Genomic DNA, 21614 nt, shown 5'->3' with positions numbered 1-21614 from the left:
GTATCTGACATTAAAGTGTACCCTGTCATTACATCTTAGAAAACTAATTTCAAAGAAATCTTCATGAAAAATCGGCAATTTCACAAAGCAGACGACAACTTACTTTCGATTTCAAAAACTTGTAAAACGATAAAATCAAAATATTTTCCTATTTAAATTTGATTGTGATCGATTTTTATTAATTACATATAAATGTCTGTTGTCTGGAGTTTAGTTTCAGTTGTGTATAACGGGGTATTTAAGACTATATTACCGAAAACGAAAGTACACTTTGACAGGTGGCGTGAAATGATAATGATTTCAGACTGGTTTGCAAACTGTTTTAACACTAAGGTTCAATGATTTTAATGCTAGTGGAGCAGTCTAAAATATCATGGTCTGCCTCGGGCACAATTACAGCAGGTAATTGTTTAATTGTTTGCTAATTATGTCAATGCCCCCCCCCCCCCCCCAGGCGTGTATCACTCGATAAAAAGGGGGCAATAAAGCAGTGTATTATAATCACTGAGGCAAAAAAGGGAAGTTTGGCTTAAAAAAAGAAATGAACGGTTGTAAAACGGGCAGGGTGCCTGGCGGGGCAACAGGGCGGAACGAATTTCGGAACGGGCGATGCGCCCTGCTGTAAATAGTTAGCTGGAGCACTGCCTTTCATACAGCAAAAACAAGAAATTCTTAAAAGTCAGAAGTCTACCACCTTTTTGCATAGATGTGATAATTGGGGTCATGAAATGTCATTTAAGGAGACAGAGTATAACCAAGAGAGGTAATTGCTCTTACTGTGTCGTCATCGCTAGTTTTATGAACAAAAGGGCAAACATGTTCTTAATCAAAGCATACCCACTGGTATTTACCAAACTTGAAAATTCCACATAGAAAATGACTCTTCTGACATATTATGATATAGCATAAAACAAGTGTAAGTGAAAACTTATAAAAAGCATAATTCAGTTTTCTTCCTTGCAAAACACTTCTCACTGTGCATGCTTTATGGCAAGACTTTAAAGCCAAACCAATACTGCTTTTGACCCCACATGTATGGAACTGCCTTTTCAACAAGAATATCATAATCTTAATATTGATACATTTATATATTGATGCGTTTCAGTGAAATCTCTTAATCTTTTAAAAGTAATAACTGAGAAACAGTGTCTTGGATGAACAGACAGTCTAACAAGAGCTGTCTGATGACAGCATACTCGACTTTTCTCAGTGCTTGACCCTAAATTAGAGCTTTGCCAGTAAAAACTTTATAAAACTAACAAAAACTAGAGCTATCACTAAAGGTGATGAATGTACCCCCCGCATGCACTGACAAAGTACATTTCAATCTGACGCACACAAGATTGCATAATTATGTGGACTGTATGTATATAGACTGTATGTATACTACAGTATAGTAACAAAAAACAAAGTCCCATAACTATGCAGAATATTTATCTAAAAGAATGTAACATGTACCATGCACAACTAGGGTTGGTACTGATCACTTGTGTGAAGTTTCATTAAATTGTGTGTAAGGGTTTGGTAGATTAGGCATGCACAAGATTGCATATGCAGACTGTATGTACATAGTATGTTAACAAGAAACAAAGTCCCATAACTCTGCAATTTTTGTCGCTGAAAGAACCTAACATGCCCCATGCACAACTACTGTTGTTACTGATCACTTGTGTGAAGTTTCATTAAATTGTGTCAAGGGGATGAGGAGAGATGGTGCGCACAAGATTGTGTCTATGTATATAGTATAGTAACAAAAAAACAAAGTCCCATAACTCTGCAAATTTTTTTTCTAAAAGAACCTAACATGCCCCATGCACAACTACTGTTGGTACTGATCACTTGTGTGAAGTTTCATTAAATTGTGTCAAGGGGATGAGGAGAGATGGTGCGCACAAGATTGTGTCTATGTATATAGTATAGTAACAAAAAAACAAAGTCCCATAACTCTGCAAATTTTTTTTCTGAAAGAACCTAACATGCCCCATGCACAAATACTGTTGTTACTGATCACTTGTGTGAAGTTTCATTAAATTGTGTCAAGGGGATGAGGAGAGATGGTGCGCACAAGATTGTGTCTATGTATATAGTATAGTAACAAAAAAACAAAGTCCCATAACTCTGCAAATTTTTTTTCTAAAAGAACCTAACATGCCCCATGCACAACTACTGTTGGTACTGATCACTTGTGTGAAGTTTCATTAAATTGTGTCAAGGGGATAAGGAGAGATGGTGCGCATAAGATTGCGTCTACGGACAGACGGACAGACAGACAACCTGAAACCAGTATACCCCCCCTTACAACTTTGTTGTCGGGGGGTACAAAAATCTAAGTTAACAAGAGCTGTCACTAATGTTGACAAATGCCCAAACCCCCCCCCCCCCCCCGCATCACCTTGACCTTTGACCTGGTGACCTTGACCTGGTGATGACCTTTGACCTGGTGATCCCAAAGTCAGTAGGGGTGGTGTACTCATTAAGTACTATCAGCATGTGAAGTTTGAAGGTCCTGGGTGAAGTGGTTCGCGAGTAAAAAGCCTTCATGCAAAAAGTTAACAATGGCCCCTGTGACCTTGACCTTTGACCTGGTGACCCCAAAGTCAAAAGGGGTGGTGTACTCAATAAGTACTATCAGCATGTGAAGTCTGAAGGTCCTGGGTGCAGTGGTTCGCGAGTAAAGTGCCTTCATGCAAAAAGTTAACATTGGCCCCTGTGACTGTGACCTTTGCCTTGGTGACCCCAAAGTAAGTAGGGGTGGTGTACTCAATGAGTACTATCAGCATGTGAAGTTTGAAAGTCCTGGGTGCAGTGGTTCGTGAGTAAAGTGCCTTCATGCAAAAAGTTAATGTTGTGAGGAACGGACGAACTAACGAAAGGACAGTTGAAAACTAATACGCCTCCCTTCGGGGGCATAAAAAGGGGTCAAAATTCAAATCAGAATTATGGGGATTGTTTCTTCTGGTGTAGACTTTGATAGGAAATAATTATTTTAAGTTTCAAGTCTAAAGCTATATAATAACAGGGATATTTGACTTTATCAAAAACTTTAAACAACAAGAGGACCATGATGGTCCTGAATCGCTCACCTGTCTCCACATGACCCAATTTTCATGAAGATCCATTGAAAAATATGGCTTCTAGAGAAGTCACAAGTTTTTTCTATTATCTGACCTAATGACCTAGTTTTTGAAGGCACATGACCCAGTTCTGATCTTGACCTAGATATTATCAAGGTGAACATTCTCACCAATTTTCATGAAGATCTCATGAAGAGTATGGCCTCTAGAGAGGTCACAAGGTTTTTCTATTTTTATACCTACTGACCTAATTTTGGCAACATGTGACCCAGTTTCAAATTTTATCTAGATATCATCAAGGTGAACATTCAGACAAATTTTCGTGAAGATCCATTGAAAAATATGGCCTCTAGAGTGGTCAAAAGGTTTTCTATATTTAGACCTACTGACCTAGTTTTTGACCACAGTTGACCCAGTTTCGAACTTGACCTAGATATCATCAAGATGAATATTCAGACCAATTTTTATACAGATCCCATGAAAAATATGGCCTCTAGAGAGGTCACAAGGTTTTTTTATTATTTGACCTACTGACCTAGTTTTTGATGGCATGTGAACCAGTTTTGAACTTGACCTAGATGTCATCAAGGTGAACATTCTGACCAATTTTCATGAAGATCCTTTGAAAAGTATGGTCTCTAGAGAGGTCACAAGATTTTTCTATTTTTAGACCTACTGACCTAGTTTTTGACCGCAGTTGACCCAGTTTCAAACCTGACCTAGATATCATCAAGATGAACATTCAGACCAACTTTCATACAGATCCCATGAAAAATATGGCCTCTAGAGAGGTCACAAGGTTTTTTCATTATTTGACCTACTGACCTACTTTTTGAAAACACGTGACCCACTTTCAAACTTGACTTAGATATAATCAAGGTGAACATTCTGACCAATTTTCATGAAGATCTATTCATAAGTATGGCCTCTAGAGAGGTCACAAGGTTTTTCTACTTTTAGACCTACTGACCTAGTTTTTGACCGCACGTGACCCAGTTTCGAACTTGACCTAGATATCATCAAGATGAACATTCAGACCAACTTTCATACAGATCCCATGAAAAATATGGCCTTTAGAGAGGTCACAAGGTTTTTCTATTATTTGACCTACTGACCTAGTTTTTAAAGGCACGTGACCCAGTTTCGAACTTGACCTAGATATCATCAAGGTGAACATTCTGACCAATTTTCATGAAGATCTTGTGAAATATATGGCCTCTAGAGAGGTCACAAGGTTTTTCTATTTTTAGACCTACTGACCTAGTTTTTGACTGCACGTGACCCAGTTTCGAACTTGACCTAGATATCATCAAGCTGAACATTCTGACCAATTTTCATAAAGATCCCATGAAAAATGTGACCTCTAGAGTGGTCACAAGCAAAAGTTTACGCACGGACGGACGGACGCACGGACGGACGACGGACGCTGCGCGATCACAAAAGCTCACCTTGTCACTTTGTGACAGGTGAGCTAAAAAAAAATCCAAGTTAAAAAGGGGCATAACTCTGTTAATTTTCAAATCAGAGTTATGGGGATTGTTTCTCCTGGTGTAGACTGATAGTAAATTTAACTATTACAAGTCTCAAGTCAATAGCTTTGATAGTAACAGATATCTGACTTTATCAGAAACTTTAACCAATGGCGACGTCCACGCTGGGACGAGTGCAATAGCACTACTTTTTCTTCGAAAAGTCTAGCTAAAAATTAATGGACAGTGACATTACTATAATGCCTCTACTTTAGTGCATAACAAGAACTGTCACTACTGGTACTTGCCCCCGAAGTGTGCCCAAGAATGCTACAGTTGTCTGCGCAAAAAAAATCACACATCCTTTTCTTACCTTGACCTTGACTCGAAAGACCCAGGTCATAAGCGTGACACACCTCAATATGGTTAACATTTGTGCCAAATTATTTTCAAATCCCTTGATAAATGGCAGAGTTATGGACCAATCTGACTAAAGTACTTGATCTAAAAGAAGATCTGAGAATGACCCATTGACATTCGTCTTCTGTAAATTTTGGATTTCCGACAGTGCTATTTTTATTTTCGCAAATCTATTTTTATTTGAACCAATCAGACAACTCGTTTCAACAAGCATTTGGCTGAAACATCAAAATAGTGTAGACTGTCACAGGGTGAGAAAAATGTGCATTTAGTCTCGAACCCGGGACCCTAGCTTATAGGGCGAGTGCTCTACCAACTGAGCTAACTGGCTGCCTGGCACATATTCTCCCCTTATGTGACCAAGTTTGTACCGTGACATATGATACTTCTCAAAACACAACGGCGCAGTCATGATGTGGCTGTCATAAAAACCATGAGAAACCCATGCTAAATATAGATTTTTTGAACTTCTACTTCCACATACAAAATGTTGTAAGTAAGGCTCTGATTGGCTAGCAGAAGGGTCATTATAACGAGGCTATCAATAGCACATCTTCAGATCCAATGTGCGTAGCATTAACTGGAGATGTACTTTAGTCAGACTGAGTTATGGACTAGACAAGAAACACCTTTGACTTCCAAGCATGACCTTTACCTTGGAGCTAGGGGTCAGGGTCTTGTGCAAGACAGGTCGTCTCATTATGGTGAACATTTATGCCAAGTTATTTAAACAAGAGGGCCATGAAGGCCCTGTATCGCTCACCTGACCTACTGACCTAAAGATCAAAAAGATTAACATTCTGACCAAGTTTCATTAAGATATGGTCATAAATGTGGCCTCTAAAGTGTTAACTAGCTTTTCCTTTGTTTTGCCCCGGTGACCTAGTTTTTGACCCCACATGACCCAGATTCGAACTTGACCATAAGATCATCAAGATTAACGTTCTGACTAAGTTTCATGAAGATATATTATAAATGCAGCATCTAGAGTGTTAACAAGCATTTCCTTTGATTTGACCTAGTTACCTAGTTTTTCAACCCACCTGACCCAGATTTTAATCTGACCTAAAAATCAACAAAATTAACATTCTGACCAAGTTTCATTAAGATATGGTCATATATGTGGCCTCTGGAGTGTTAACTAGCTTTTCCTTTTGATTTGACATGGTGACCTAGTTTTTGACCCCACATGACCCAGACTTGGATCTGACCTAAAGATCATCAGGATTAACATTCTAACTAAGTTTCATAAAGATACAGTCTTAAATGCGGCCTCTCGAGTGATAACAAGCTTTCCCTTTGATCTGACCTAGTGACCTAGTTTTTCACCCCCCCCCCCCCCAGACCCAGATTTAAATTTGACCTATAGATCATCAAGATTAACATTCTGACCAAATTTCATTAAGATAAGGTCATAAATGTGACCTCTGGAGTGTTAACTAGCTTTCCTTTGATTTGACCTGGTGACCTAGTTTTTGACCCTACATGACCCAGATTCAAACTGAACCTTAAGATCATCAAGATTAACATTCTGACCAACATTCATGAAGACACAGGCATAAATGTGGCCTCTACAGTGTTAACAAGCTTTTCCATCGATTTGACCTGGTGACCTAGTTTTTGATCCCGGATGACCCAATATCAAACTCGTCCAAGATTTTATTGAGGGTAACATTCTGACCAAGTTTCGTGAAGACAGGGCCCAAATTGTGACCTCTAGAGTGTTAACAAGCTTTTCCTTTGATTTGACCTGGTGACCCGGTTTTTGACCCCAGATGACCCAATTTGAACTCATCCAAGATTTTATTGAAGGTAACATCCTGGCTAATTTTCATTAAGATCGGGCCAAAATTGTGACCTCTAGAGTGTTAACAAGCTTTTCCTTTGATTTGACCTGGTGACCTAGATTTTGACCCCAGATGACCCAATATCGAACTCATCCAAGATTTTACTGAGGGTAACATCCTGACCAAGTTTCATTAGGATTGGGCCAAAATTGTGACCTCTAGAGTGTTAACAAGCTTTTCCTTTGATTTGACCTGGTGACCTAGTTTTTGATCCCAGATAACCCAATATCGAACTCGTCCAAGATTTTATTGAGAGTAACTTTCTGACCAAGTTTTATTAAGATTGGGCCAAAATTGTGACCTCTAGAGTGGTAACAGTCAAAACGACGACGGACGGACGACAACAGACAAAGGGCGATCCCAAAAGCTCACCTTGCTCAGGTGAGCTAAAAAACAAATAAAACAATGCACTGCATCTCTCTGTTACAAAAATAATCTTAAGGTGAAATCAAATGAATAATTACACAAAACATTTTTATGCAGCATTAAGTTAGCATTACAGTATTCTGTATTACAATCATTTGTATTGCTGCCCAGATTCACTTTCAAGTCAATGTTCATATGACAAGAAAGGCGACAGGCTGCTTTTTAATTCTGCACCAATATAAATGTTTATCAAAAACAGTTTTGACAACACAGCAAGATTGTGCACCTATAGAGGTATGTCTGAATACTACCAAGTACATACATTTTTGGACATGTAACAGACTGAAAGTATTTATGACTGGGACTCAGACCACAGATGCCTGACACCTTAGGCAGGCACACTACCACACTGTTACAAAAGATATCTCTATTATCAAGGAATAGAGACCCCTCACAAGTAAGGCGGCCACATTACAAAGTTACAAAAGATAGCTCTTTAACAAGGTAGTATAAGTGCATTGTTATACTTCACACAGCTACTTATACTGTTCCCATTTTAGATTCTGTCTTTGATTTCAGAAGTTAAAGTCTTTCCATTCAGATCTATTTGTGGAATGTAACAGACTGAAAATATTTAAGCATCGACTGAGACTCAAACCCTGGCCCCCTCACACCTGAGGCAAACTACTTAGTGTGCCAACTGAAAAAGAAATCCTCTTTCTGTCCCATACATTTCTCTCTGTTTTATTTCTAAGCTTCTCACTGCATTACTTTATGAAGAGATCCAGTTTAATTTTAACCCTTCACCCCAATTCCAACAATTTTACCTCCTGTGAGCAGTCTCTACTAATGAAAGATAAAACTATAGTATTTCACTTACGTGGAACTGTTTGACGTTTGGACGTCTCGTCTTGCTGGCTTCAACCTCTTCCACTCTCATGATGTGAATGGTTGAAGCTTGTGCCCTGTGACGTGCACCCATATCACGATCTGTTCCAAAAAGATATAACCGTAAGACATATAGCTAACATTAGCCTGGGACAAATTCAGTAGCTGGATGCTAATGTTCAATTTTTACTTTCAATTTTGTAATGAAAACTGGGTATAAGAATCATGGAATTTAAAATTTAATAACAACTGTACCACTTGTAAGTATCTACAGACAGGTATATCTCCAACTTGCAGGTCAGGAGGTCTTGTTCCAGGAATTAACCAATGTTTTAACTAGTTACAAAGTATGTCAAACTCAAAGGGCTTAAAAGATAATTGCACAATATCAAATTACATTTACTACTATGAAAACAGAAGTTTAAACAAACTTTTAACTTAAAAGTTACTTTTCTCAATCACCACTTCCCTGTTTTGTTTGTGTTATGGCACATAATCTACACAAGCACATTTGCCTAGACCTACTTGAGCACAAACAGGAAGAACTGAGTACACCCAGGATAAATAAATTGAGATACCAACAAGTGGACCCAATATTTATTGTCAGATCACTGTACTGGTTGGACACACCATGTCACAGAAAAGAATTACTTTAAGTTTGTCCCTGTAAAGCTGGACATGTTTTCAACTCCTGAATTTCTCTTTCAATAACACCTAGGGGTCAAATTTAGCAATATGTTCTACTAGTTAAAATAAGGTAGGAAAATCTGTACTTAAAGAACAAGTTTTATTTCAGTTTTTTAGACATTTGCTTGGTAAATTATTGACATATAAAACTAGCTAGTACAGGGTTTCAGAAATCCCATGTCCGGAGCCTGGAAGCTACCAGAAAATTCTGTCGGGCTACTAAATTTTTTTCAGAGCATGCCCACCGAGCTACCTTGAAACTCTATACTGAGTAGCCTGGAAAGCAATACTCTAGGCTTCACTCTAGTTGCAACATAAAGCATCATGTTGACCGAACTTTGCCAACAACTCTCTTGTTTATCGAGAGATACACGCTGGAGGCAATAATCAACTTACCACCTACTGACACAATCAGCAAACAACTAAGCTTTTAATCATACCTGGAGACAATGTTTACAAAAACATGTTATTCTCAAAATTGAAGACTGATCCAAAGGTATCAATATTTCTGAACTATATTTAAAACACCATGCAAACCAGTCTTAATATTACACTGCTAAACTTTAGTAAAGTGTACTTTTCGTTTTGACTGATGTCAGTGTTTACCAAATTTTTAAGAGGAAATACATTAGATCAGAGGCATTTGATTATGAGGCAGTTAAGTGATATTATATTTAAATGCTTGCACATCATGCAAAAATCGAACATTAAGCAAAATTCAGCAAATTCATATCAGAAACTATACAGTAGTTCAGACAAACATAAATGCCGATCCGTGAATACACAGTGCCAAGAAATGAGAAACGTTATTTACTAGGTTTTAGTACTTTTATGAAATTACTGTTTAACCCTTATCACACTGGACACAACTGGTTCAGTCTTTGCAACCAGTGTAGATCATGATCAACCTAAACATCCTTGCAGTCTGCTTATGATCTGCACTGTTCTCCATTCAGTTTCTTTTTGGCATGCACCCCTTTGAACAGTTAATGGTACTGCCCAAATTGGAAGATGGACCAGTCCATTTTAGAAATTTAATGGGCTAAGGGTTAATACATACAGAATTATTAAACATTTTTATAACATAAAACTGCAATTGTAATGTACAGACAATTCTTTTTATGATATTGCCATTAAAGATAGAAAAATTCCCAGTTTAACTAGTTTAATCTTCTTAACTCAGACGAAAAAAAACAAGAGGGCCATGAAGGCCCTGTATCGCTCACCTGACCTATTGACCTAAAGATCATCAAGATCAACATTGTAAGTTTCATTAAGATATCGTCATAAATGTAGCCTCTAAAGTGTTTACTAGCTTTTCCTTTGATTTGACCCGGTGTCCTAGTTTTTGACCCCAAATGACCCAGATTCAAACTTGACCTAAAGATAATCAAGATTAACATTCTGATTTTCATGAAGATACAGTCATAAATGTGGCCTCTAGAGTGTTAACAAACTTTTCCTTTGATCTGACCTAGTGACCTAGTTTTTGACCCCACCTGAGCTAGATTTAAACTTGACCTTTAGAGCATCAAGATTAACATTCTGACCAAGTTTCATTAACATATGGTCATAAATGTGGCCACTACAGTGTTAACAACCATTTCCTTTGATTTGACCTGGTGACCTAGTTTTTGACCCCAGATAACCCAATATCGAACTCATCAGATTTTACTGAGGGTAACATTCTGACCAAGTTTCATTAAGATTGGGCCAAAATTTTGACCTCTAGAGTGTTAACAAGCTTTTCCTTTGATTTGACCTGGTGACCTAGTTTTTGACCCCAGATGACCCAATATCGAACCCGTTCAAGATTTTATTGAGGGTAACATTCTGACCAAGTTTCATTAAGATTAGGTCAAAATTGTAACCTCTAGAGTGTTAACAGTCAAATTGTTGACGATGGACGGACGACGGACACAGGGCGATCACGAAAGCTCACCTTGAGCACTTCGTGCTCAGGTGAGCTAAAAACCAGGACAAAAACGAGTAATACCCATTGCTATTTCACAAAAAAAATTTATAACAAGATATGTGTATGGCTATAATTATGAAACCCTACATTACAGGGTTTTTTCTCACCATTTTGGGAACATGACCCATACCCCTGGGATTGGGAATTTTCGCAGCATTTTTGCCAAATTCGGAAAAAGTACAAATTTCAACATCCATTTTTGTTAAAGCCAAAATGAACACAATTACTGATTTTTATGTTTAATTAACTGTAACTCAGTGTGATAAGATTTACAGATCAATTTCACAGACTTTCATATTCTTGAAACAGTCAACAAGTCAACCCTGGTAAGTTGTGCTGGTGAAAGCGACTGATGACTTTGTGGATACATATCCTCATCAGACTGACCAGTGACTCTTGGCTAAGTCGACTTCGTGCAGCCGCACATAGGTTCTTCATCAAACTAACACGAACAAGCTTTTGATAATGATTAATAATTAAGGCTTTTAGAATTAAATAAAAAATAAATGCAGGATCAGATTGTCTTACGACAGATTTTTAAAAAACAATCACAGAATTAAGCACAACTACAATAATTCGAAGTGAAAGTCATCTTACACTAATATATAAAGCTGAATGTTTTAATGACTGTAAGTCTGGAAGAAGTTGAGTCAATCATTTTTTCAACATTTTTTCCCAGCAATTTTTATCTGCTGACAGAAGTCACCAGGATATTTCACTGTGCTACAGAAGGCGATGATTGCATAACATTTCACCATTAAACTTCAAAATGAAAATTAAACGCTAGAAAGCCGTCACACGTAACAGGATAAAGTATGCTTGAACGTTGGTATCCGAAAAGATGTTATCCGAATTCCGAGTTATAACAGGTGCCCGCGAGCGTCGATGTCCGTTGTTTTTCCAATATAACTCGAAAAATTTGGTAATTTAAACTTAATTCTCTTCCTTTTTATTATCTTAATCCAATGCTAGACAAATATAACCCCTAAATGCAAAATAAATAATATCATGTAAGATGAACGAACGTATTTTGTGTAAATTTCAACTCGAAATTTCGGAGTATATTATAGTGACGCTTGCGGCCAGGCACTTTGAACTCAAATTTCGGCCTTTTAAAAACATTTTGACAAATTAGTTATGAAAACATAACTAGGGCATTGCATTTGTAATTGATTCATTGTAAACTCGATACATTTTTATAACTTTATCGCTAAATTATTGGTTATTTTCATACCGATGTATTTTTTCAAATTTCAAGATGGCGGGCGACTTTTCATCAGGAATTTACAAATCAAGATGCAGGAGTAAAGACATATTTGCTGTTTTTCTCGGTAAAACGGATCGATTTTTCTTGGATTTTTTTTGGCTTTGAATTGGGAATTTTTTTGCTTCAATTGAGAAAAGATACTATTTTCAATTGGGAACATGACCGAATAACGGCTATAAAATCGGGCAAAAAAAAAACCCTGCATTAATTTACACATTCCACCCAACTGTAGTATACAAGCACTGACAAAAATATTGGCAGCCAAATGGGCTACCAATAGATTTGTAGGTTTCTGAAACCCCGACTTATATATTTCATGACTCCTAGCTTTTCTAAAATTCCACTAGCATTTAGCTTGTATGCTTGTTTAAATTTGAACTCTTGACATCAGTGAAAATCATACCTTTAAAATCATGTTAATGTTAACAGAACTTGTTTTGTTTATGTCGAGTTAGTCACACCAAAACAATTTAGGCCCTACTGCAACTTTTCAAGCTTTGATGGAGCACTGTTTCAGACTTTGGGGGCCATCTGTGTAGAACCACCAACCTTTTGTAAGCTAGCTGCATGACTTTCTCACAGAGTTCTACATTCCAAGCATGGCTGTGAACCCTCGGCAGTAGGCACATCAGTTACATTGTAGTAACAAATGATTAAAAGTCAACAACCTTAACCATTCAATCACGGAGGCCTCTTGTTAGAACTGGTCTAATATTATTACATAGGTACACATTACACAACACTTCACGATAGTGCAAATATTGTTAAAACTCTCCTTTTATAGAATACACACATACAATGAATACTTACAACACTGTGTGACAGCGCCAGCAGCTGTCAGATCTCTGTATTCTCTGTACATATTGTGTGTGCCACTTCTTGACACATACCGCAACCATATACCAATGTTCTTGATCTTCAATGGTTTCTTTTCATACACCTATAACAATAAATTTTAGAGTTTCAGCATTAACAAATTTCTAAATCTGTTAAGACTTGATATAGTATGACCATTCACCAGTTAACTTAGGCGAGCTAGAGTAAGATTAGAAATCACCAACTATCCCACGCTTCAACACAACTTTTTTCACTGGTGTCTCCTGTAGAATTTATCTGGTGTTCTTAACAACAACTGGGATTCCCCCCATTAAGAACAGTGTTCTACAGTCAACCAAAATATATCACTGCCAGAACAACCATCAGTTTCATTTTTAACTCAGATCTTACACAATATGATTTTGTTTTCTAAATTTTATACCAGCCAGTCGATTCTTTTTCCCAGTCATTCTGGAACCATCTTATCCTTAATCTTATTTCTTTTTCTTAGGTGTCATGTATCAGAAGAAATTTTGTTTTTTTGTGTCTTGGAAATTTTCACAGATTTCCTAATTCCATTGATATAATTATACATTTTTTGTGACTATTTTCCTGATAGCTTGTCAGAAAACTTTAAAATCTTTTTTTTTTTTTTTTTTTTGGGGGGGTGGGTGGGGGAAGAGGCCATATTTTATTAATTTAGGGCTGCATCACCTAGAAAACCAGTAAAGTAATTTTACTTTCAACAGCTTCTGTTTAATAAAACTTTAAGAAAACATTAAATGTAATTGTTGAATGTAACTGGCTTGCAGACTATTATATCTTCATTTATATCAAAAATATGCATCACATTTAAACAAACAACTTTTAATTATCAGTGTCCCTCACTAGCATTAGGGTCCAAGGGATCCCAGGATACTGTTACTGTCAAGGCCTGACCCTAAGCTGCACAATATTTACTGTCGTATCATAAATTTCACATTCTAACTAAAACTTAAAAGATCAAATTTTTAGATCCAAAATTTACCTGCTGACAAGCAACAATTTCTCCCTGTGTTCTTTTCATTTTCTTCAACTGACACACAAAGTACCAAAATCTTGACTTTGCTGTGCATTTGTCTGGTGCAAAGATTTTCATCTGATACAGAGGAGGTGTTCTATTCTTGTCTGTGGGCATGGAGCGCCCAATCACTTTGTACTCCTTCAACTGAAAAATCATTCAACAAAACAATTATCTATATCAACTTTACAATAACACTGAACAGGGTCAAAAACAGATGTTGTTGTCATGGACATTTCCAAGGCGTTTGGTAAGGTCGATCACATTAGGTTAATTTATAAGCTACAATGCCTTGGAGTCAACCCACAAAATCACCGAATGGGTCAAATCCTTCCTGTTAAACGGTTTTAACCGATTCCAGAAAGTCGCTGTTGATGGTCATTTTTCCAGTGAACTTCCTGTACTGTCTGGAGTTCCCCAGGGGTTTGTTCTTGGATTATGCTTTTTTTGGTATATATCAATGACTAACCAGACTCAGTCAAATGTAATGCAAGAATGTTTGCAGATGATACCGTAAATTAATATACCTTACCATCAACTCTATTTCAGATAGTATACATCTCCAACATAGTCCATGGAGTTCAATCCTGACAAATGTGAAATCCTTAGAATCTTTAGAAAGAACAAGAGCTGTCGGAGGACAGCAACGCTCGACTATTCAACAGCCTTGTCAATCGAATTATTACAAAAGTCGAAAAAGGGGCATAATTTTGTAAAAATGGGAAAAAGGGTTATGGAACCTTCACAGTGCTTATCAGCTCATAAAGTGAACAAGTGCATAAAATTTCAATCCTTTCCCGTAGGTGGATACTGAAATACAAAAACTTAACCAAAGTCGAAAAAGGGGCATAATTTTGAAAAAAATGCAAAGTAGAGTTAAGGGACCTACACAGTGCATGTCAGATCATGACAGTGAACAAGTGTGTGAAGTTTCAATCCATTTTCATTAGTAGGTACTGAGCTACCAGCTTACATGTACATACAAAACCTAAACCGAGAATTTCTAAGTTGAAAAAGGGGCATAATTTTGTAAAAAAGCAAAACAGAATTATGGGACCTGTGCAATGTAGGTCAGTTTATCACAGTGAATAAGTGTGTGAAGTTTCAATCCATTCCCACCAGTGGTTACTGAGATACCAGCTTACATACAAAACCTTAACCAACAATTTCTAGGTCAAAAAAGGGGGCATAATTTTGTAAAATATCAAAACAGAGTTATGGAACCTGTGCAATGTAGGTCAGTTTATCACAGTGAATAAGTGTGTGAAGTTTCAATCCATTCCCACAAGTGGTTACTGAGATACCAGCTTACATACAAAACCTTAACCAAATCGGGACGCCGACGCATGGGTGAGTCCAATAGCTCTACTATTCTTTGAATAGTCGAGCTAAAAGTCCTATGGTTTATCCATACAAACTTCATAACATAGAGCTAAAAATATGTGAGGCAGCTAAATACTTAGGCATAACCATCTCCGAAGATTTAAACTGGTCTAAACACACTGACAATAATACTTCCAAAGCAACTTCCACTCTTCGCTTCATTCAACGAAATGTCAAAGGTCACTAGATGCCCAAGGGCAACATGTAAGCCCCCCTTTGACCCGTAACTGTGACCTTGACCTTTGAGAGAGTCTGTCTCATTGAGTTAAACATTCATCAGGTCTAGGAAAGTGGAGTATTTACAGATTATCTGCAAATTTACAGATAATCTATAAATTTACAGATTTTTCAATCTGTAAATTTACAGATCAAGTGTTTGAAAACTGCTAAAATTATATTTAGACACAAAATCGCAGCTTGAAATTAATTGATTTACTTATGGTATGTGTAAATAAAGGTCAGTTGTAACTTTCAGTCATTTCTGTTGACTTTGATTTTTCTTAAAATGCCAAAAACTCAAAGTCAACAAAAATGGCTGAAACCCACAAATGACCTTAATTTATGCATGCTGTAAATAAACCAATTAATTCCAAGCTGCGGTTTTGAGGATAAATGTAATTTCATCAGTTTTCATACACACAATCTGTAAATTTACAGATTGAAAAATCTGTAAATTTATAGATTATCTGTAAATTTACAGATAATCTGTAAATATTCCACTTTCCTAGACCTGTTCATGCCAAATAAAAACAAGATTCCTCAATGCATGTCAAAGTTATAGGCTGGACAAGATCTGAAATGACTTTTGACCTCGAACTGTGACCTTGAGCTTTGAGATAGGAACCTGAGCAGGCTGGTAACATTGCCCGATCAGGCTTTTGACATAAAAACTGATATTTCTTGAAAAATAAAGAAGATATTTCTTTCAGACTTGGTCCATTTATTAAGCATTACATATGATACAAATTACAATAAAAATAACTTGGTTGCCTTCAGTTTTGTTAGAATTATTTCCCCTTTTCAGATTTTTATGGCGCATAATTTTTGAAGTCCAAAAAAATATGTTCTAATGTTAAGTTTAAAACAAAAAAGGGTTCAATGGCTTTCTAATGCTCTAAATTATTGCGCCAGTACATGCATATATACATTTTGCTTTCCTTTGACTTACAACATTATAGAAAAATGTTAGTTGTAAAAAAAATGTTCAAAAATCTGCACTATATACAAAGTATCCACCAGTGCCCATGAGTCAACACCCTAAGGATAAATGTTTGTTTTTCCAACACAAGCTCATGAAATATTTTATGTTTTGATACTTTCATAAACTGGAACATGTAGTCATCCTCCATGCAAATTTTTATTAAATTCTGTGCAGTGATAGTCGAGTAAAATGACAGCTACTAGATAGGGGTGATTTTTTGTACACAATAAAAAGGTGTCCTTGAGTCAACACCCCTCAATATGTCCATTCACTCTGTGTACATAGGGTAATGCACTGATGTTTCAATATCATAAAATCAAAACTAAATACATTGTCTTTAAAACCACAAAACATTTATGTAATTTTCACAAGTGTTTTTAAAAATGCTGGCTTGTAATCAAGACTGGTTGAAATAAATTAGCAATTTCTTAAAAAAATGAAGAAATTCTTAGAAATGAGTTCAAAATCAACAGCCAAGACACATATTCCAGAATTTTCACCACAAATATTATTTGTTTCCTCTATACATCTTTCTCCAAAAGTTTGATAAGAAAAGAAGAAAGAAAACAATAAAACAGCATGGGTGTTGACTCAAGGACAGTGTTGAATCAAGGACTCTTGACGATATTAACCCTAAATATATAGAATAAAGGTACTGGCGCACAAGTTTGGAGCAACAGAAAGCCATTGAACCCTTTTCTGTTTTGAACATTGCATTGAAACATAACTTTTTTGGACTTAAAAAATTATGCATCATAAAAATCTGAAAAAGGGAAGTAATTGTAACAAAACTGAAGGCAACAAAGTGATTTCTATCTTCATATGCATCATAAGTTATGCTTAATAAATGGACAAAGTTTGAAAGAAATATCTTCGTTATTTTTCAAGAAATATTAGTTTTTATGTCGAAAGCCCGATCGGGCAATGTTACCAGCCTGCTGAGTTTTGCGCAAGACACTTCACTCACAGGAGTCTGAAATTCTATCAATAAGACCATAGAAGTCTATCTTTACAAAAAGTACCCCCTATATATATAAAATTAACACCAGGAAAGAAACGTCAAAAACCCAGGGTCCCCTGAAAATACGCACGGAACACAGGGTAATCGCAATTTAGCGAGCGTAGTTAAGAAATAACACTAAAATACACCTACCACACTCGACAGCATTCAAATCTGATACACTTTACAAGAGTAATCAGACATTTTCTGAGGTTTTCTGAGATTTTCAGCTGTCGCCGAAGCCATTCGCTGACGTCACAACAATAACAACAATTACAGCGCCGAGATAAAGATAAAATACTTATTTTATTCTTTAAAATTTGTACATAGTGTAAATAAGTATTAGAATATTTATATGTTTACATCAGTCTATAATATCCCCTAGATTCCTTTTGCAATAAAAAGATAATTTACAAAATTTGATTGGGAAAACCCGTAAAGGGAGGTTACTCTTTGGATAATCAATTTTACGATGCAGCGGAATATCTAAATTTAAGTAGTAAAATCTGATACTTGGTGTACAATGACTTTTTTATGAATAGAGCAATATGAAAATGTCTGTTTCGTAATTTGAAGGTAAGGCAGTACGGGCATTGCTACTTTCTAATTTTATCCCGGCGCTGTAATTGTTGTTATTGTTGTGACGTCAGCGAATGGCTTCGGCAACAGCTGAAAATCTCAGAAAACCTCAGAAAATGTCTGATTACTCTTGTAAAGTGTATCAGATTTGAATGCTGTCGAGTGTGGTAGGTGTATTTTAGTGTTATTTCTTAACTACGCTCGCTAAATTGCGATCACCCTGTGTTCCGTGCGTATTTTCAGGGGACCCTGGGTTTTTGACGTTTCATTTCTGGTGTTTATTTTATTCATAATTTTAACATGTCCAAAACATTGGGGAATGATACTTATTTCACTTGGGTATTGACAACATTTTACTCGGACTTTATCATAGGCTCCCTGTGTAAAATCTCAAACTTTTAACTAAAATGAAGGTATTAAATCGATATAATATTTCAATGAAACTTCAAAGTTTTGTTGTTTGTAGCATCATCCGCGGCATGTGCAGTGAAAAATTTTAATTTGATTTCTAAAATAGTGTGATATTTATTTCTAAAGTCACTATATGTTCATTGTAAATATACTTCGTTATACCCAAGTGGAAACTGGCAGGTACTCGAAAATGCAGCTCTCTGATTGGTCAGTTAGAACCCCTAATGTACTGTGATGTCATGATAAAATTATGAATAGCGAGCTCGAAGAGCAGGCCCTAAGGGCCTGCTCGAGAATCGAGCTTTACGGTAACGCAAGTATACTTTCACACTTGGTGATGGATTTGAAAAGTTTCGTCGGAAGTTTTTAAAAAGCGCACCCTAGCGGACAGGTGCTCACAGGAAGTAGTTCTTTCCGGAGTGAATACAGAACTTCATTCAATTGCTAAAAATTATTCATCACTCAACAATAATGAAAGAATGATTTCCTGTTGTTTGAAAAAAAAATATTGTTTTCATTTAAAAGATCAAGCATTGGTCAGAAAATGGAAAAAAGTGTCATTAATAAGCAGAAAGAAACGGGAACGCGGTAACGACGTCACCGTGACACCGGCTTCCCATAAATTTTGCAACGTATGATATTCACTGTTACTGGTATGGTGACACTAAATGTAGACTTTTTCAAGTGAATAGGTTCTCCTGAATTCTTGTGAGTAGTGAATAGTTTCTTTGTGACAAATAAATGATGCATACAATTTTTAGCTAAATCCGATTTCTTTGAGCTCGCTTTGAGGCTTTGCCTTATTTCATATTACATATAGGGGGTATTTTTTGTAAAGATAGACTTCTATGGTCTTATTGATAAAATTTCAGACTCCTGTGCTTCACTGAAGTCAACATTCTTGCCAAATGTCGCGAAATCGTATGACTATTTAATATAACTAGAAGACAACCCGGCAAAAAACAAATTTATTGAAAGATATGACTTCTTCCTAAGTACTGAATCGATTATATTAGGATTCATATGGAAAAGGCTGCTACTTTAACAAAAAACAATAACATACATTTCCAAGAGCCTTCATGATTGCCACACGAGGAAAAAAGAAAGTCACGTGATGTCTGAATTTTTAACAAGAGAATGAAAATTAATAAATACAATTTCTGGGACGATTAAAAGTGAACGACATTTTAATAAAATGATAAATATAAGTTCTTAAAAGAATTTTAATTAAAAAAGTGAAAAAATATGAAGACTGGTATTTCTTTGCATCTCAAAATGCTCCAAAGATTGCAATATACTGACAAGACGTGAAACATACAACGATTTCTCCATTTCTGTTAAATAGAAATTACTTTCAAGGCATTTCCGAGAAAATTATAGAGAATCGTTAAATTCATATCGCTATGAATGATAAATAAATAGTTTGCCGCGTGAAATTAGAACATACGCTCTACCATCTCACCTTTCGTTTGATTCTTTTCACGTGTAGTAGTTCATGTGGTATGAGTCAACTCGTCAACTCGTCCTCGATTTGGTTATTTCGTCCCCCAAAATTGGTAATTTCGTCCCCCTCATGATAAAATTTGGTCAACTCGTCCCCATTTTGGTCAATTCGTCCTCCCTTTGGTAATTTTGTTCCCCTAAATATTTAAGGCATTTTTGCTTTTTATGATATCTTTGACTTTGAAAACTGGTATTTAAAATCATCGTGAGTTTCGAAGGAGTTATATTTGAAATGGTTAACTTTAAATAATTAGGTTGGATAAAATAATAAAAGTAATATACTGAAAATATAAGACAATTTACTAAAATAAAATAAAATATTTCGAATTTTCGGACACTTGTCCTTTTTCAAGACTTGAAAAAGGACAAGTGTATATTTCCATATTCTTGAAAAAGGACAAGTGTCCGAAAATTCGAAATAAAGAGTAAAATACCAACACAGATTTGTACTATACTTCCCTTCGGAAGATTTACAGACATATTGTAAAATAAAATAAATAAATACAATGCTTTTAGTAATACAAATATAATAGAAATCTAATTAACTTTTTAAAAATCATGGTAAGAAAAGAGAGAGCAATAAATCCTTATGCCAGGTCATGATAAAAGAAAGTTTTAATTAGGAAATACAATAAAAATTTATAAATAAACAACTGATATCTTTCACATATGTATTACTAAAGATAACCAACATGCTTTATATTCATTAAAATAAAAAATAATACTTCAAAAGTCGAGAGACAAAGTTTCTAAAAAAAAGTAGTTTTGTTTTGTTTTGTTTTATTCATTCTTATTTGTTTACGCTGCGCTGCGTAGTTATGACTGTTTCCAGTCTAACTAATCAATCGTAGGCCCAGCGAGATTTGAATTTTGAGACCCGTTGCCAGATACAGGTCGGCGCCTGGATCGATTCCAAAGAATTAGATTCATATGATATAGTTAAAAAGGGACCTTAATTCAAGGCCCGGGTGTTATTTTTGAACATGTCTGGGTCTTGGCTGGAGTATTTATTGTTATTATATTGTTTTTAAATGTTATACCCCCCTAAACTGTGTCATAATTTCCGAAATAATAAATGGTTATAAAAGTATTTAAATTTATTAAATTTTGTCATCCAGGGTAAGAGCCGCGACTACCTTACTAACACTCCTGAAGCGCCTGAGAAAAACTGCACTGACCATGAACTACATCTATACTCTTAAGCTTTATTTTATTAATATCAAAACTTTAAAAACATTAAAACTTTAAAAATACGTTTAAAACATAGCCTCTATATACGTCCGATTGTTGACAGTACACAGGTTATTTATAGATTACACGCCACGCCTACTGCATAAATGTGTCATATCGATAAATATGCTTATTTTATATTCTCATAAACATTTCAATGTGCTTCACCGATTACCGTTTTACTATATTTTTAAAATGCTGTCATTTTGTCATTTTTTAATGTTTTTCAGTTCTGTTTTTTGCACTTTATAGTCCAAAGTCTAAATTTAATGATTATATCGGTATTAGTTACTTTACATATTATATGTAAAAGATATTTACGATCGCGCTGTATGAAATTTTGCGGTTGTTTTTATCAAAATTCGACGTTTCTACGTGATTTTGGTCATTTAATGAACTTATCTTCCTAAAAATGGTCTAGCAATATAGCTATATGTG

At 35.9% G+C, this 21614-nt stretch overlaps 1 protein-coding gene across 1 annotated transcript in view; it reads right to left on the bottom strand.

Annotated features, from left to right (window-relative positions):
- Positions 1-19663, bottom strand: part of LOC123529456 (60S ribosomal protein L18a-like) — a 33799-nt gene extending 14136 nt beyond the window's left edge. Inside the window, exons 1-4 of the mRNA XM_045309785.2 lie at positions 19507-19663; positions 13837-14016; positions 12804-12933; positions 8057-8166 (exon numbers count right to left, since the gene is read on the bottom strand). Of these exons, the coding sequence (XP_045165720.1) occupies positions 8057-8166; positions 12804-12933; positions 13837-14016; positions 19507-19524 (438 nt within the window). The 5' untranslated portion in view covers positions 19525-19663. The remainder of the gene's footprint in view (positions 1-8056; positions 8167-12803; positions 12934-13836; positions 14017-19506) is intronic.
- Between the last annotated feature and the right edge of the window lie 1951 nt (positions 19664-21614).

The sequence above is a fragment of the Mercenaria mercenaria genome, chromosome 13, assembly GCF_021730395.1.
Source record: "Mercenaria mercenaria strain notata chromosome 13, MADL_Memer_1, whole genome shotgun sequence".
Lineage (NCBI taxonomy): Eukaryota > Metazoa > Mollusca > Bivalvia > Venerida > Veneridae > Mercenaria > Mercenaria mercenaria.
This window is presented reverse-complemented; position numbering and strand designations above follow the sequence as displayed.